General features: G+C 39.3%; 1 protein-coding gene across 1 annotated transcript; it reads left to right on the top strand.

The window, feature by feature from the left end:
- Positions 1–10,940: 10,940 nt before the first annotated feature.
- On the top strand, positions 10,941–15,394 carry LOC125001224 (ribonuclease inhibitor-like). Its single transcript, XM_047577145.1, has 6 exons — positions 10,941–11,145; positions 11,487–11,660; positions 12,331–12,507; positions 12,850–12,967; positions 13,902–13,928; positions 15,275–15,394. Exons 1-6 carry the CDS (start codon positions 11,033–11,035, stop codon positions 15,392–15,394), a joined length of 729 nt encoding a protein of 242 aa, XP_047433101.1. The 5' UTR covers positions 10,941–11,032.
- Positions 15,395–19,057: the final 3,663 nt, after the last annotated feature.

Raw genomic sequence — 19,057 nt, 5'->3', positions numbered from 1 at the left:
TGGGGGGGCATGGGTGGTGAAAAGTTTAAAAAAACTTCCGGGCCCCCGGGGTTTATTTTAAAAAACGTTCAGGATCAGGAAAAAAAATTTTTTGATTTATTTGATCTTCTTTACTCCCTCCTCCCCCTCCTTTCCCCCTGCGGGTGAAAGGGTTAAAAAAACCCTTTCTCGGGGGGGGGGCCCCTTTTGTCTGGTGTCAGTGTTTGTGGGTTTATCAAAAAGGGTGCGGGCACCGGGGCAGGGGTTTAGTGGTGGTTTTTAGGCTTTAGCCTCCTCCCCCCCCCCTTTATCTTTAATTTACTGGGGAAAGAGTCAAAAAAAAAATCTGCAGACGGGGCCTGCGGCCCCCCTCAGTCCTGGTTCACCACTAAGTTTAAGGGGGACAAAATCACGGGGGAAAAAGTGGAAAAACCCGCGGACCCGAGGGGAAAAGGGTTTGGCTTTTTGTCTTTTACTTCCTGGGCAGGCCGCGGGGGGAGGACAAACGGGCTTTTTAAAAATCTTTGGGCAGACCAGCGCTTTTGAAAAAATAAAATTTAAATGACAAATTAAAAGGGTTTATTTAAAGACGATTGTCTGGGTTTTTATCAACCCAATTTTTATAACAATTTAAAATATCAAAACTTTTAAGTGTTCCGGGAGAAAAAAAACCTGGCGTTCGTCTGTTTCTGATTAAACTCAAAGGGGAAAAAAACATGGGTGATTTTTAAGATCAGGGGGGTGGAGCTTTTTTTCCTTGGGCTGCCCGGGAAAAATTTTAAAAAAAAAAACTGAAAACTTTTAAGGTGTCGTCAAAAAAAACTTTATTTCCTCATGTACGTTAACTTTTCAACCGGAAAAAAATTTGAAGGTTTTCCCCCGAGGGTTGGGCTTCCCCCTTTGGAAACCCCCTCCCAGTTTGTTTGTGGGTGTTCACGTCATTTTGACTGAGTCCAGTTTTATTTTTCGGGGGTGAATCCGGGGCGTGTCGCCTTTTTTTTTTTTCAGATGAGTTTCCAGGTTTAAAAATTTAAGATGATCGTGGTCTGACTTGGTCCCCCTTCTCATCCTGAAAACCCTTTTCCCCAGAGCTGGTTTTCTCATGAGCTTTACAGAGAAAACCTTTGGGCTTCAGGTTTAGCCAGGACCCGAAACAGCAGAGAAAAAAGGGCCCGTTTTTTTTGTTTTAAAAAATATATTCTTTATTGGCATTTCAAAACTCGGTTGTTCAGGGTTTTTCTGAAGTCAAAAAATAGGGTAAAAAATTTAATATGGAATTTAAATTTTCCTATTTTTTTATTAAAAAAGGGTCAATTTTCTTCCACAGTGACTATTCACAGGAAAAAGTATTAAAAGTGATTTGTTTTTTTTTTTTGGCAAAAAAAATCTTTTTTTTTAAACTAAAGTGGGTTTTTTTTTGTTCCTAATATTTTGTTCCCCGTTGTTTTAAAATGGTTTGGGTTTGTGGTGGAAAAACATTTTGAGGCCCTTTTAAAAACGTTTGGGGTGTCGCCCCCGGGGCCCCCAGGGTGGTGGGGAAGTTTGGGAAAGGGGGGGTGTTCAGCCCAGGTCAGGGCAGTGACTTGAAGGAAATCCCCTCACCCGAGGGAAAGGGCCGGGGCCCCACCCCTGAGGGGTTTCAGAGAAAAACTCTTCATCGGACTCGCCCAGGTTTATTTGACAGGAGTTTAAAGGTTCGGGGGGTTTAAAAACTCAGGGAAAAAGTGAAGGAGGGACCGAACCCCCGACCCCCTGATATCAAACCCTTTACTTTTTCCCCCACAAAAAAACCCCGACCCGCCCGGGTCCTGCCGGAAATGGGTAGCGCCTTTTTTCAGCTTTTTGGGCCCCTTCAACCAAAAAGAAGTTAAAAAAAATTTTTTTTTAAAAATTTAGAAGTAGCTTTGGTGCGTTAAAAAGCGCTTCCAACTGGGGGTTGCAGGTTTTTGAGACCAGGGGTTTATAATAAGCTTGTCCTTTTTCATTGGGAAAAAAACAAGTTCTGTGAGAGTTGAAAAACCCCAACCTTGTTTCCCCCCAACCCCTTTTTCTTTCTCCCCGAGCCCCCTTTCTCACATTTTTCCTTTAGTTTTTTTTGGGGTATTTGTCATCTTTTTTTTTGGGGAAATTTTTCAGGGTTTTGGAAAAAAAAAAAAAAAACTTTGGGTCCGCCTCCCACAGACTTTCCCCCCCTCTAGGAAACCCCTTCAGCTCTTTTTTCCTCCCGACTCATGAAGGGCCCTTCAGTCAGGGGACCCCCCAACCTTTAAACCCTCTACCCCAACTCTTCCTCTGGGGCTCTGGAGAAAAGGCCCTTTTAGGTTGGGGCCGTGAAGCAGTGAAGACGGAAGCACGTCCCCCTCAGTGTTTTTTTCAGCCCACTAACCCTTCCCCCCTCCAAAAGGTCGGGAACCCCTTTTAAAAGCCACAGCTCCCTTTTAGGGTCCCCTGGGAGTTTGTAGTTTTTAACTTTTAGGTAAAATTTACATGAAACAGAAGAATATTTTTTAAGGGGTTTTAAAAATATGAATTAAAATTTTTTTTCACTGGGGCAGATTCCCCGAAAAATCAACATTAAACAAAAACCTGAACACTTTAAAACCAACCGAAAACCATCCCGCAGCTTTACGGTTTTTATTTTTTCAAAAAAGGGGAATTATTATTATTTTTTTTAGGTAAATTTAAAACTCGGTTTTTTAAAATCCCCAAAACGAGACAACAACAGTTTATCTGTCCAGGTTCTTTGTCGGGGGGGCCCTCCTGGTTGCCTGGTTGGTTTGGGGCCCTCAGCATGTTTTTCCACCGGCCTTTAAAAAAAATCACGTCCCTGTTCTTGGGCCTTTACATCATTTACATTTTTCAATTTAAAAACGCACATCTCTGGGTTCCGGGGGCCCGAAATAAAACATTGCGTGTCCACCTTTGGGGTTTTTTATTTATGAAATGAGTGGGCTTTAGGCTTGGGAGACGGCTGGGTCCCCGACACAAACAAACAACAAAAAGAAATTTTTTCTTTCATTTTGGGGGGATCGGGAAAGGGAAAAACTGGTCTGGACCCTGCAGGATTTACCTTTAGGGGTAAAGGGTACATAATATTTCAACGGAAAAAACCAAAAAAAAACGCAAGGGTCCTCCTCTATTGCTTTTTTAAACTAACCCGCAAACACGAACGGGGTAACTTTAAAACAAAATACACGGGACCTGGAATAACTCTCGATATCAATATCTTTTTTAATTTTTTTCTTCATGGGGGGTCGCGAGTTGTTTCGTTTTTGGCAAAAAACCGTTTTTGAGGGCCGAAAGTTACTTGGGGTAAACTTAAAAGAAAAAGGTTTAAATTTTCCAACACCTGTTTTTAACGTCCCCGGGTTTTTTTCTTTCCCACATTAAAAGACCTGTGAGGAGTTTCCCTTTTCCTTTTTTGGGGGGTTAAGATTTAATTACATGTTTCGGTTTAATAACAACAGAAAAGACCAACACCCTTTATGCCCCCCCAGTGGGCACTGTCAGTAACGACAAAATGTTTTGAGGATGTTTTACTGCCCTCCGGGGGGGGTCCCCCGGGAGGGAACCAGGGTAGCACGCAATAGATACACGGGAATAAATTTAAAACTAGGACATGCGCAGTTAAATAAAAAATAAAATTTAAAACAAAACTCACAAATTTTTTCTTTTTAAAAATTTAAACACTGGGAAAATCCATGAAAAAAGATGAAAAATAATCAGGTGGGTTAAAATCCCCAAACGCCTTAAAAACATAAAAAGGCCGGATGACCTGTAAATTTTCACTTTTAAAACCCGACAAAAAAAGAAGGCACTGTATTTGGGGCCCAAAAAAAAATTCAGAGATTCTTTTTTTTTAACACCCGGGTTTTTTTGGAGGGGGGGACCTTGGGCCCCCAGTACTACTGTGAAAAACCCCTTTGGGGTTATATTTGACCAGGATATGTCCTTTAATTCTCACATAAAGCAGGTGACCAGGACTGCTTTCTTTCACCTTCGTTATATCATCAACATTAGGAACATCCTCTCTCAGAGTGATGGGGAAAAACTAGTTCATGCATTTGTGTCTTCCAGGCTGGATTATTGTAACTCGTTACTGTCTGGCTCCAAATACTCTTTAAAAAGCCTCCAATTGATTCAAAACGCTGCGGCAAGAGCACTGACAGGAATTAGCAAGAGAGATCATATTACTCCGGTATTAGCTTCTCTTCATTGGCTCCCTTTAAAATCTAGAGTTGAATTTAAAATCCTCCTCCTTACATACAAGGCCCTGAAAGGCCTAGCTCCATCATATATGAAAGACCTCATAGAACCATACTGTCCCAACAGATCACTACGATCTCTAAGTGCAGGTCTGCTTGTGGTTCCTAGAGGTTCTAAAAGTAGAATGGGAGGTAGAGCCTTCAGCTATCAGGCTCCTCTCCTGTGGAACCAGCTCCCAGTTTGGGTTCAGGAGGCAGACACAGTCTCTACGTTTAAGGTCAGGACTAAGACTTTCCTTTTTGACAAAGCTTATAGTTAGAGCTGGACTTAACCATCCCTTAGTTATGCTGCTATAGGCCGAGGCTGCAGGGGGACGATGCACTGAGGTTACACTGAGGATTTATTCACATCTTTTACTTTAGTAAAAGCACCACACTGTAGTAAAATACTCCAGTCCTGCATTGACAGTTAAAGGATCAAAAGGGAAGTATTTCCTGTGACATATTATTATAGTTATCAGTATTAGTGTTGTTAATTTGTGTAATTATTATTAAACTGATATATTTAAACTGAAACCTGAACACACTGATATAGAAGTTTATGACAAGAATCAACAACAGACATGTTGACGGATAAAAACCTTCTCCTGTCTAACCTGTTCTACCTCTGTCGCAGGTAAAACCTCACCTCATTCCTGAAGTATAGCTCACCTGTTCAGTGTTCAGGTTGGAGTGGAGTCTTCTTCATCTCTCTGGTTAAATAAACTGTAAGTTTGATTTGTTTAAAGCTTTAACTTTGTCTTCAGTAACTTTAATGTTTATTTCTGCTCTGTAATGTTTGTAGAAGATGTTCACTTCTTATTTCATTATTAAGTTTGTGTCACTCTGTTTGAAGATCAGTCTACATTATTATTAGATAAATGATTCACTGGAATCAAACAGTATGATGATCGGATTAAATTAAATTATTAAATCTTAATTAATCTGGATCCAGTCTCAGATTTAAGTCTAAAGTTACTTTCACTTTCACCACCGTTGTGTCGCAGATCTTTTCCTCTGTGTAAACTCTGTCTGAAGGTGTGAAGGTTTATTATGTTTAACTGTTCAACATCAGTAACAACATAACAACACTTCAGAAATAGTTCACGTTAACTGAGACGGAGCTGAAGATATAAAGTCGGGATGAAGGAGGAAACTATAAATCTATCCGCCATTTTGTGTCTGTGCGTGTGAGCATGAACAGCTGTGTCTCGGGAGCGCGCATTAATTCAGGTGAACGGACGTTACTCCGCTTCAGTTTAATCTAGTTTAGATGATTTATTCGTCATGATAACAACGTGTTTCCCCGATAACATTTCTGATGCAGAACCTTAATATTCACCAGAATATTTGACCTGATCTGAAGTATTTTCAAAATAAAACGTGACAGTAGGACAGAGACTGTGCTTTATACTGATCATTATCCTCTTTCCTGCTCTCGTCAGAGAATAATAAATACTTTTACACAAATATTATCTGTATTCACATACAGAGTCATTATTAGACTGATGAACATTAGAGCTACAATACTGCAGTAGATGTGAACAGAGGTGTGTCTAACCCATTTTCAGGGATGCTCAAGCACCCCTAGAAATAAGAATAATAAGAATATTTTTAAACATGTTATATATGATGATAATAATAATAATAATAATAATAATAATAATAATAATAATCAGCATAATAGTAGAAAGTATGTGGTTTAAACATCTCCAAAAGGAGAGACTAAGTTGTTCCTACTTCATCTCCTCATTTGAATCCAGTTTCTTTCTTTGTTTTTTTTTTTTTTTTCTTTTTCTTTTAAACCAAATAATAACTGTGTGACTCAATAGTTTGACATTAAAGAACCTCTAAAGCTCTGACCCGAGAATCTCCCCTGGATGTGAACATCAGTTTTATTGGATGTGGACAGTTGTAGTTACTGACAGTGACCACTAGAGGCCAGTGATCGTGATAGTTTCTGGATTCATCTGTTCCTAATATATTATTTATAAATATATATTTATATATTATGTATTATTTATTTACTTTAACAATAGCACAACACTATAGTAATTTGAACACACTGATGCACAAGATCATACACATGAAAGCAGTTTTAATAATCTAGACACATTTATTGTCTGGATTCATTAAATTTCTTCATCACAGATTATTTGAACATTGATTGATGTTTTGAAGTTATTTCTACAACATGACACAGAAAGATGTTTACACAGTATTTTAATATGACCGAAATATTCTATTAAATATTAAAATACTAAACAAAACGTCACAGCAACAGAACAGAACATGAACAAATGAACGAAGTCAACATCTTACTGCTGCGTTCAATCTATCATTTAAGGAGCGTTCAGGGAAAAAGGGATATTTAATATTTCTGCTGCTGAAACTTTCGGGTTGGTGGCAGTGGCTCACTATACTGGACACTGGACTGTTCCTAATAATCTGTCCTCCCAGTAATGAACATGAGGACAGGTTCTCCATTGGAGCATTTGATGACTCACCACACCGATCACATGTCAATCATCTCAGTGGTTCATCCTCTTCATTTATTTCTATAAAGATCTCATAATGACAGAGCATACAGGATCACAAACCTCTAAATGTTAAAGGTTTTACCACTGTTGTTCTGCTCTGAGCAGACTGGAAGTTCATTTAAATTCATTAAGTGTCATCACGATATAAATATGAATTTATTGGTTGTATTTTTGCATGATTTTGCATGATTTGAATGAACTAGACTGCTGCTGCTGTTGAACCTGTCTAACCTGTTCTGACTCCATCACAGTGAAGCCGGACTCGTTCCAGTGAGTAGCTCACCTGTGTCAGAGTCTCTAGGGTCCAGGTTGGAGTGGAGTCTTCTTCTAAACTCTGTGGACTGGTTAAATAAACTGTAAGTTGAGTTTGTTTCAGACTTTAACTTTGACTTCAGTAACTTTAATGTTTATTCACTTCTTATTGCATTAATAACTTTGCGTTGTTCTTGTGTTTCAAAATCAATCTACATTATTTTTAGATTAATGGTTCTCTGAAATCAATCAATGACATGATAATCATCTGACTTTCGTTGCTTTCTTCAGAATACAAACTGTATTTTGTTTGGATCTCTCGGTGAAAAAAACGTCTCATTAAATTCAATATAAAACATAAAGTTCTTGATGTGGTGTCAGAGTCTGTGTCTGTTTAACTGCTTTTCATTTCTACAGCTTCATGTCTCCATCTAGTGGACTGATAGTAGAACAACAGCTGATAGTAGAGTCACTGTCTGACTTCATCCACTGACACTGATATGAATCAGAAAATAAGAACCAGTCACTGGAGGAGCAGCTGATGTTTTTACAGCAGAATTGATGTCAAGGATTTGATGTTCAGGTGAATGATTTGTGTTTCCTCTGCAGGTGAAGGTAGAAAGTGTGTGTGAGCTGATGTGAATCCAGCAGCATGGATCAGTGTGAGGACAGAGAGGAGGGAGTCCCTCCCTCTAAAACCATTCTGAGTGGAGAACAGCATTTTAAACAACAACATTTATCTGAGAAAAGGTGAGATAATGTTACAAGAAGTACAGAAGTCAGTGAGCGCCCCCTTGTGTTCAGTCAGGTTTTCAGCTGGTCTCAGTGGTCCAGTTGGTCCACAGTGATCTGCTCTTTCTAGTTTTTATAGCAGCTTCAGTACCTGTGAGGTAATGTTTTTCATGTTTGTCTCCTAGGAGTCATCAGAGAGAAGAATCTGACGACTTTAAACCTGAACCCAGCTGTGTGTCTATGAAGAGTGATCAATCAATGGATGAAATCATTAACTTTGAAAGACAAGAACCCTCAACTGTGAAGAAGTAAGTTATAAATGGATTTAAAATTAACATGGTCAGATGTACTTCTGAGCACATCCTGCTACTATAGAGCCACAATAAGTCTCTCCTTCACAAACTGTGGAAAATTCATGTTGTCATCATTGGATGGAAACACAAGCAGCACCTTTAGACTAGGTTACTGTGTGATGTCAGAGGCTTTATAAGTTTATATGTGTGCTTATATTTCTGTTGGACAAGTTTCATCTTTTGATTGTTTAAACCTGATAAACTGAGGATTTCTCTCCATCTACCAGGATAAAACAGAAACCAGATTTAAAAGAACCAGAACGTGAAACCAGCTCTATTATGAGAAATCAATTCTTTATCTTTAAAAAGAAATTATTTGCTTCTAAGAAGTAACAGATAAATTAATTTAAAACGTCACTGACAGATGTCAGCGCAACTGCTCTACAGTTCAGGATGCCGTGTTTTTGTCCCTTTGGTGAAGTGATACTGTAGCAGTTGTATGGAAACAGTTGGGGAAAAAATTGATGATTGAGACATTTGGACTTTATTAGACTTGGACAGACTTTAATGATCCACGAGGGAAGTTACTTTGTCACAATAGCTTTGTTGCACATGAAAGTAAACACTCATGAAAAAACACAAAAATAGAGATAAATGAAATGAGATTAACTTGAAGTGAAATAAAAAAAAATAAGCATTGTAACCAAAAAAATTAGAATTGATCAGTGGTTTCACCTCTTTATTAATGTCACAGTAGAGATTATTCTGATCAGAACATTTACTACACAACACACAATCATTAACTCACTGTGGTTTATGTTTGTAGGGAAAACACACATTGATTACAGATGGTGGAGACAATAATGTGAAATAATTGTTGATGATTCATTCACAGAGTGAAGCAGCAGAGTTTAAATGTTCTCAGTGATCAGTCGGTTCATCAGCATCAAACACAGCAGGACTCCATATTTAAGGTCTGTACATGGACAACAACTACTTTCCATCATCTCAATGCTGCTCTTTGTAGACCAGTGGACTGTCAGTCTGTCCAACATGGATCTGATGTTTGTCTCCATGATTTCAGTCTGGTTGTCATTCAGATAGTTTTCTGAACTTCCCGAGGAGAATGAAGCAGGAGGAGCTGGTTGATCATCTGCAGATCAGTAAGAGGATTTCTATGAACATCGAACCTGATGAATGAATTAAACATTTACTAATGTCTCAAGATATGGAAGAAGATACAATATAGCCACTCATTCTTTCAGGAAATTAAATGTTGTAAATGTATTCACTGATCTATTTGTTGTTTGTTCATTCAGAACGTTTTGCTCCAGTTGGTCAACGTGAACTTAAATCTAGTCTGAAGGAGAAGTTCCAGTGTGTGTTTGAGGGGATTGCTAAAGCAGGAAACTCAACTCTTCTGAATGAGATCTACACAGAGCTCTACATCACAGAGGGAGAGACTGCAGAGGTCAATGATGAACATGAGGTCAGACAGATTGAAACGGCATCCAGGAAACTAGACAGACCAGAAACAAGCATCAGACCAGGAGACATCTTTAAAGCCTCACCTGGAAGACAGAAACCAATCAGAAGAGTGATGACAAAGGGAGTGGCTGGCATTGGGAAAACAGTCTTAACACAGAAGTTCACTCTGGACTGGGCTGAAGACAAAACCAACCAGGACATCCACTTCACATTTCTATTGACTTTCAGAGAGCTGAATGTGTTGAAAGAGAGAAAGTTCAGCTTGGTGGAACTTGTTCATCACTTCTTCACTGAAACCAAAGAAGCAGGAATCTGCAGCTTTGAAGAGTTCCAGGTTGTGTTCATCTTTGACGGTCTGGATGAGTGTCGACTTCCTCTGGACTTCCACAACACTGAGATCCTGACTGATGTTACAAAGTCCACCTCAGTGGATGTGCTGCTGACAAATCTCATCAGGGGGAAACTGCTTCCCTCTGCTCGCCTCTGGATAACCACACGACCTGCAGCAGCCAATCAGATCCCTCCTGAGTGTGTTGACATGGTGACAGAGGTCAGAGGGTTCACTGACCCCCAGAAGGAGGAGTACTTCAGGAAGAGATTCAGAGATGAGGAGCAGGCCAGCAGCATCATCTCCCACATCAAGACATCACGAAGCCTCCACATCATGTGTCACATCCCAGTCTTCTGCTGGATCTCTGCTACAGTTCTGGAGGATGTGTTGAAAACCAGAGAAAGAGGAGAGCTGCCCAAGACCCTGACTGAGATGTACATCCACTTCCTGGTGGTTCAGACCAAAGTGAAGAAGGTCAAGTATGATGGAGGATCTGAGACAGATCCACACTGGAGTCCAGAGACCAGGATGATGATTGAGTCTCTGGGAAAACTGGCTTTTGATCAGCTGCTGAAAGGAAACCTGATCTTCTATGAATCAGACCTGACAGAGTGTGGCATCGATATCAGAGCAGCCTCAGTGTACTCAGGAGTGTTGACACAGATCTTTAAAGAGGAGAGAGGACTGTACCAGGACAAGGTGTTCTGCTTCATCCATCTGAGTGTTCAGGAGTTTCTGGCTGCAGTCTACATGATCCACTGTTACACCAACAGGAAGACAGAGGTGCTGGAGGACTTCCTGGGACACAACTACAATGACTCAACTCTGGATGTGTTCCTGAACAGAGTCATGGACAAATCCCTGCAGAGTAAAAATGGTCACCTGGACCTGATAGTTCGCTTCCTTCATGGCGTCTGTCTGCAGTCCAACCAGAGACTGTTAAGAGGTCTGCTGGGTCAGACAGAAATCAGTCCAGAAATCATCCAGAGAGCCATCAACAACCTGAAGAAGATGAACATGGACAACATTTCTCCTGACAGAAACATCAACATCTTCCACTGTCTGATGGAGATGAACCACCTCTCAGTTCATCAGGAGATCCAAGAGTTCCTGAAGTCACAGAACAGATCAGAGAAGAAACTCTCTGTGATCCACTGCTCAGCTCTGGCCTACATGCTGCAGATGTCAGAGGAGGTTCTGGATGAGTTGGACCTGGACAAGTTCAACACATCATGGAATGGACGACAGAGACTGATTCCAGCTGTGAGGAACTGCAGAAAAGCTCAGTGAGTCCAGATGTGATTAATATTATAAATCAGTTTAGATGACTTTGTGGAGTCAGACATTAGATCAGATCTCACTGACAGACTGTGTGGAAGAAGCCTAAATGTAACTCCATTTATCTCCATTCATTTGCAGATTAAAACAAAACAAAGTTTAAAAGTCTGCAGGTTTAACAGAAAGTGATGAGAATTATTGTGTCATGTCAGATAAGAAGCTGAATCACTGATGTGAAAAACAAAATGTCAAACAGGATGAGTCCAACTGTTTATTATCAAATGCATGAAGTAAATAATAAAGTGTCTTCATTCATATTAACATATTTTATATTTATGTGTCATGACAGATTTTCTGACTGTGGACTCTCAGAGAGTCACTGTGAAGTTGTGGCCTCAGCTCTGAAGTCCAACCCCTCCCATCTGAAACATCTGGATCTGAGTAATAACGGCCTGCGAGATTCAGGAGTGAAGCATCTGTGTGATGGACTGGAGAGTCCAAACTGTAGACTGGAGACTCTGACGTCAGTTCACGGAATGTTTTTATCACATTAAACAGTTCTCTTGTCAGGATTGACAGATAGAAAATGGACCAGCAACAGTTGGTTTAAATGAAGGAGCATCATGTTGTTAATATCAGCAGGTGTCTCCTCAGTCATTGGTGGTCGGTCTGATCTCAAATCAGGATCAGTCTAGTGTTCACATGTACATTTAAAGAGTTATTGGAGTCAGGAATCATTCTTTCTGTTCATACTGTCTGTGGAGAAACTCATCAAGTCATTTCTTCCAGTGTAGTTGTGTTAGGAAGAGACCAGTTCACAGTCAGTGTGGACAGTAGGAATTCTAAGAACTCTGTAATGTTCATCTGACATGTGACTGTTGTTTGAAGACAGACGTTTTCAACATGTGTGATTTGATATTGATCCGGTAATCAGAGACTTGACTGAGGTCAGCAGCATGTTATTGATGTGTGTTGACATGAATAGTTGTCTGAATGTTGTGTTGATGTTTGGATGATGCGTGTAGAAGGCTGACATGATGATGATCCACAATAACACAAGGACAAAGTCACTCTACTCATTTTAGAGAACAGCTCATTGATTAGGACGTAGTAATGTTGATCTGAACATTAAAACCTGAACACATCTGGTTGATTATCAATGATTTTATTAACATCTTTTTTTCTTTATTTAGATTGAGTTCCTGCAGGTTGACAGAGATCAGCTGTGATTATCTGGTCTCAGCTCTGAAGTCCAACCCCTCCCATCTGAAACATCTGGAGCTGAATGGAAACTGCTCCCTGCAGGATCCAGGAGTGAAACATCTGTGTGGTTTTCTGGAGAGTCCAGACTGTAGACTGGAGACTCTGGGGTCAGTTCACTGGATGTCTGTTACTATTGTGGATCTGATTTGTTTAATTGCAAACAGAACTTTTATGTTCATACAGAATTTCCACCAATAAAGATGTAAATTCCTTCCTGCTCATATTTTCTTGTCCTACATTTAGTCTCTCATCTCAAAGATGAGTGTTAGTTGAAAGTGTAGAAGGCTGACATGATGATGATCCAGAATAACACAAGGACAAAGTCACTCTACTCATTTTAGAGAACAGCTCAATGATTAGGACGTAGTAATGATGATCTGAACATTAAAACCTGAACACATCTGACTGATTATCAATGATTTTATTAACATCTTTTATTCTTTATTCAGATTGAGTTGCTGCAGTTTGTCAAAGATCAGCTGTGATTCTCTGGTCTCAACTCTGAAGTCCAACCCCTCCCATCTGAAACATCTGGACCTGAGTGTAAACGGCCTGCAGGATTCAGATGTGAAGCAGCTTCTTGATCTTGTGGAGAGTCCAGACTGTAGACTGGAGACTCTGAGGTGAGTGGAGGGTTGGAGTCAGTTCATTCTTCTTTCAGTGGTTTTGTACTAGACACAGAATCTAAAGTGTTTCCTGGAAACCTGCTGCTGTTTTCTTCAGTGATGCTGTCAGAGGACAATGGAGACAGACTGGAGAGAAAGACAGAGACAACAGTCAGACAATCAGATCATCCTGAAGCTTGTTGTGTTGATGTTTTCAGGAAATAAATGTGGATTCCAGCTGACAGCCTTACTAGATGAATAGAGACAGTGGTCCTCATTCATCAGATCTGATCTCAGACTCTTTGTTCTCTCACCTCAAAACTAAACAACTGATCAGTTTCATCTTTGTCACAGCTCTGAGATCAGTCTGACTGAAGCCTGTAAATCACAGAACCATCATTACATTTAGTAACCATGTGGTCTTTCTACAGAGCAGAACCTCTGCTGAGGTCCAGTCATCACATCTGTATCTCTGTCATTAGTTTCATCAGATATCTTCAATGTTTCTTAGTCAGCTGATGCTTCAGAAACACATGAAATGTTCATCAACACACTCAGACTCTTTATTGAAATGGAACAGCTGGAAATCCATCACTAAAGTGCAGTAATGAAGCGTTGATGACTCTCAGCAGTTTATTTCCTCTGTGGACTTGAGAGAAATGTGCAGAGGAAACAGACTTGATGCTAAAAGTCTGTGCAGGTCTGTGAGCTTCCAGCTCCAACACGTTAACATGAAGCTGAAAGGAAGCTGGCTGAGCTCCACAGCTGCTCTGAACAGGACTGAAGTCCCTGCTGCTCTTTATACTGGATGTGCTGCATCACTGACTGACACCTGATGAAAAGAGTCTCTGGAAACACTAAATCATCTCCTCTCTTCTTTCTTCTTCTCTCTATAGGTGGAAGACATCGTTCTCAACAGTTCGGTGTGTGTGCTGAGAGAGGATGAGCTGAGTCCTGATGATCCAGAGTTTGAATCAGCAGCAGCTTGTGTGTAGAGAGACTCTGACTGGACCATGTGACTGGGAGGTGGAGTCAAGAGGAGAGCTTCATCCACATGTTTCTCATTTAACATCATCAACAAAGCTGCAATCAATCTATTCTAACAGAACCAATAAATAAAGTTGAATTATTCAGATACATTAAGAACAAAATATTCTATGTAGATGTAAAGTTTCCAGCATCAACGATCCATTCTGTTGTTTCTTGTTGCTGATTGTGTATATATTTGTCCCATGTGTATTGTAATTTGTGTCATGTGGTTGTCATTTTACAGTGTGTCGTTGTTGTCATTTTGTTGTAAAGTAAAATCTCTCCTGGTTGTATTTTTTACACCACGTCTCCTGCCTGTCATTATTACTAAGTTTCATTTCCTCTCTGTAATCATCAGAGAGCAGTAAACACTTTTACAGTCTGTTTCATCCAGTCCCTCTGACACGTTCCAGGTCAGTAAGAATATCCAGCTAGTCCCAGTGTTCAGAGAGACTGAGGTTGGGTCCTATTTTGGAGCTTTTCAACATATTTCCTCTGCTTTGCATTGGCCAAAGAATGTGTGGCTCATTCTGCTACAATATAAACAACGTGGAAAAGCTCAGGGGGGTATTGCACAAAAGTTGGATGAAGACATCCGGGATAAGTGAGTAAGCCCGGCTTGACCAAACCTTCTTTCTTGGATTAATCGGCTGCACGATTGCTGAGCCGCGATCACAGAGTCACCGATGGGAAAATGGAATACGGATGCGCGTCCTACTTTACCACCACTGAACAAGAGCTCCTTTTTGGACAATGTGACGAATTGACGGACATTGTAAGAAAAAATGGCAACACCAGCGCAATCAAAAAGGAAAGAGAAAAGCCTGGTGGACAGTAGTTGGTTAATGCGTAAGTAGCCCGAACATGTACCACTGATCAACTGTTCTCCACTGGAACTGTCATATTTACAGTTAAAGGATGTGGAGCTGGTTACTTCACTAATCTATAGTTGTTGTTTGTTTTGTTTTTTTTTTTTGCTTTAATATGGCCATAGAAGTACATGTTACTCGTGTTATGTAGAGTTTAATTAAGTTCAAAGAAATTATCTACTCTTCTGTTGAATCTATTTTCTCACATTGTGTTTGTGAACAAACTTAGGACTGGGCAGCAGGTGAAAACCAAATACAAGAATATTCTTCCATTTGCTGACGACTGACGACTGTATTTCTGTATGATTTTTAATGGTCAAGGAAAAAGCGGATAAAACTGACACAGGGGTTGGGGTGGCCCTCCCACCCAGGAGCTGACCCCAGCAGAGGAGCTGGCAGTGGATCCTAATAAAGGGAGGCCAGTGATGGAGGGGATTCAGGAGGGACTAAGATGGACTCAGTCCGAGCAACAGGAAGTAGCAGCTTCTTAAGGGGTTCAGTTTTACTAGAGACAACACAGTTAACAATATTATACTATTTGACTCTGAATTTGCTTGCAGTGTCTAGGGACACAGTTGTAGTTTTGGTGCCACCAGAAGACGATCCAGTTAGTTCTATACATTTTATTGAAATAACAGGCTTGGCATGTCCTTTAAATGTCCCTACAAGTTGATTCACGTCTGCATGTATATGTCAGGAGGAGTGAACCTCTGCAGACGAGGAGACGCTGTCACTGGACTCCAGAATAATGAGGTATCATGGCAGTGTTGTGGATATCTCCTGCTTATTTAGCCCAAAATGAATATAAAGTCGGTGATGTGGTGCCGATTTAAAAATGCATTACAGGACTAGAGACGGCACAGCCTCTAAAGCAGGCTGGTAACACTGTGAGTATATGTTGAATTAAATCTACGTGTTGCACAAATACTGTTAATTTACATTTCTTCAAAAAAAGAATTTGCACCTGCAGAAACAGACAGATGATATTCTCACGTCTGTCTTCACTTGTTTGTACTTAGACCAGTTGTTTTCACCAAATCATCATTTCAGAGGTTTTAACCTGCAGATGATTAAAGATGATTTATTAATGTACAGCAGGTCATCATTTACAGTTGGTTTTTGTTTTGTTTTTTTTGTTTTTTTGTTTATTTGTTTTGTCTTTCTAGGAAATTCTGGTAAGTAACAGACTGCATTTTAGGTTAAGATTAGTTGTAAATAAGTAAAAAAGGGATTTAGTCATAAAACTGGTGTAGCTTGTTTTAATCATTTAATTTCAGGCGAAAACTGAAGAGTAATTTATTGTAGATTTATCTGTTAATTAATCATTCTTTGGGTTTGTGAATATTTTAAGTACTATGTCATCACTATGTCACATTGTGTTTTTATGATTATCAAATAATTAATTATTAATTAATTAATTATTATTATTTTTTTTCATAGAGAATCATATTCTGAAAGTGACCAACATTTACGGGTGTGAGAATAAAAAAAAAAGTGCATTTAAAATATAAAGTCTCTGATATTTCCTTTGGTACAAACTCCAATAAAAATGCGGAAACAAACAACTCAGCCATTGTCATTGACAACACTGCAGTAAAAGTGCAATTGGATGTGGACAGTTGTAGTTACTGACAGTGACCACTAGAGGTCAGTGATCGTGATAGTTTCTGGATGCGTCTGTTCCTAATATTTTGACATATTTTTCTACCACTGTATCTACCTGTCACTGACTGTCATGTTGTCGACTCTCTTGCAGTTCACTGTTTCACCATCAAATCCCAACAATAACCTTCTTGGTCTGGAGTCAATCACTGAATATTAATAAATGAAAGGCATCACAAACAGGTTTTTTTAGATATAACACTGCAATCTGTGTTTTACTACAACATAGAAACTATCAGACGAGTGTTTCCAGAAGCCGTCAGTCAACATTATGTCTGTTTATAATGAGGAGGAACAAACTGAATCCTTCACAGCAGACAGCTTGGTTACACTGAGGGTTTATTCACATCATTTACTTAAGTAAAAGCACCAGACTGTAGTAAAATACTCCAGTCCTGCACTGACAATCTGTGTTAACATGAAAATGTAGTTATAGTTTCAAGAGTAAAATATTCCCTGTGACATATTATTATAATTATCAGTATTAATGTCTTTTTAGTAATTATTATTAAACCGTCTTAATCTGAAAAACATTGACACTGAAGATCCTACACATGAATTAATTAGAGAAAATTATTATTAACTGACAGTGAAAATAATTAAATAAATCAAGAACAAACATGTCTGATAAATTGTTATCTTATTGTGAAAATCTACATCCCTCCTTCCTGTCCTGACTCAATCACAGGTGAACTGACCCTTGATCCAGGAAGTAGCTGACTCACCTGTTCAGTGTTCAGGTTGGAGTGGAGTCTTCTTCATCTCTCTGGTTAAATAAACTGTAAGTTTGATTTGTTTAAAGCTTTAACTTTGTCTTCAGTAACTTTAATGTTTGTTTCTGCTCTGTAATGTTTGTAGAAGATGTTCACTTCTTATTTCATTATTAAGTTTGTGTAACTCTGTTTGAAGATCAGTCTACATTATTATCAGATTAATGATTCACTGGAATCAAACAGCACGATGATCAGATTAAATTAAATGATTAAATCTTCATTAATCTGGATCCAGCCTCAGATTTAAGTCTAAAGTTATTTTCACTTTCACCACCGTTGTGTCACAGATCTTTTTCTCTGTGTAAACTCTGTCTGAAGGTCAAGTCAGTAGTTTATAATGTTTAACTCTTTAATATCAGTTGTCAGCAGCTGAAATCTGAGTCAGAGCTGAAAATACAAGTTTGGGACGGAGGATGTAAACATTTTGTGTTGATGTGGCAGCACATAAATTCAGTGAAGGTGGATGATTTGAAAGAGGAGTAAAGGAAACTGGACTGAGATATAATCTGCCATCAGTCTACAGTACAGTCTTAACACCCGTCCTCAAGAAGTTTCACCCCCGTTCACACCTTGACACTGGAGCCTCTGACTCTTGTTTTTTCTAGAGATGAAGAAACGTGTAAATGTGTAAAATAAAATGACTGATGTTGAGGCAGAGACTGTGTTATAGAGAGAGGTTGGATATTTTGTTAGATTAGTATTCACATACCTTCATCTCTTTATAGAAATATATTGACATCAGTTCAATAGGAATTCTGAATAATTTACATCCTCCAACATCGTTCATCAGATTAACACAGTGATTTTTGCTTCTAGACGTAGTTGAGTTAAAATGAGTTCAGTCATCTTGATCTGACATTAAAACATTTGTCTTATATGTTGAAGTTGTTTTCAGAAGTTTGATTTTGTAACTTGTTTTGGTGAAGCCACATTCCCTCCAATACTACAGAATAAAATAATATATGAATTCTTTTAAAACATATGTTTAAATGGGTTAAAGTAGGTGATTTCCATAGGTTATATCACATGTTAGATATTAGTGGTGATTAACATTGATCAAAGTACAAACTAACACACCTTTCACATCAGATAAAAGTTGTAAAGTAAATTGAAAGTTGTAAACACCTTCTTTAGTTGTGTTGAACTCTGGACGTCTCCAGTCAAATTCAATGTCATTGAATGTTAATTATTCTTTGGATGATTTGTTTCCTCTGCAGGTGAAGGTAGAAAGTGTGTGTGAGCTGATTTGAATCCAGCAGAATGGATCAGTGTGAGGACAGAGAGGAGGGAGTCCCTCCCTCTAAACCCAATGTGAGAAAGTTACGTGAGATGTTCATGAAGAAGTCTGAGGCTCAGAGGTGAGATGAAGAACTCTGGGTGTGTTGAAAACAACCTTAATGTCTTTCCACATTTCACACAGCTCAAAACTCTACAATCTCACACACAGCTTCTGTGGCTGTGGACTAAAAGTGTCTTTCTCTCTCTTTGCCAGTGTCCATCAGATACCAGAACATAAACCAGAACCTGAATTCAGCAGTGTGTCTATGAAGAGTGACCGGTCCATGGGACGCCCAATAACATTTGACTCTGGAAGGTAAGTGTGAGGTCTGGGAAAATGTCCAGTATCTTTATTGTTGTGTTGTTTGTGTGAATGATATCTGTCTCACAGATGAAGTTTTTTGCAAGTATTTTGTAGCCTGTCACAGTGATGACAAATCC

This window comes from Mugil cephalus, chromosome 23 (assembly GCF_022458985.1).
Source record: "Mugil cephalus isolate CIBA_MC_2020 chromosome 23, CIBA_Mcephalus_1.1, whole genome shotgun sequence".
In the NCBI taxonomy this organism is placed as follows: domain Eukaryota; kingdom Metazoa; phylum Chordata; class Actinopteri; order Mugiliformes; family Mugilidae; genus Mugil; species Mugil cephalus.
The sequence above is the reverse complement of the archived record's forward strand: the minus strand, read 5'-3'. Positions and strand labels throughout refer to the sequence as shown.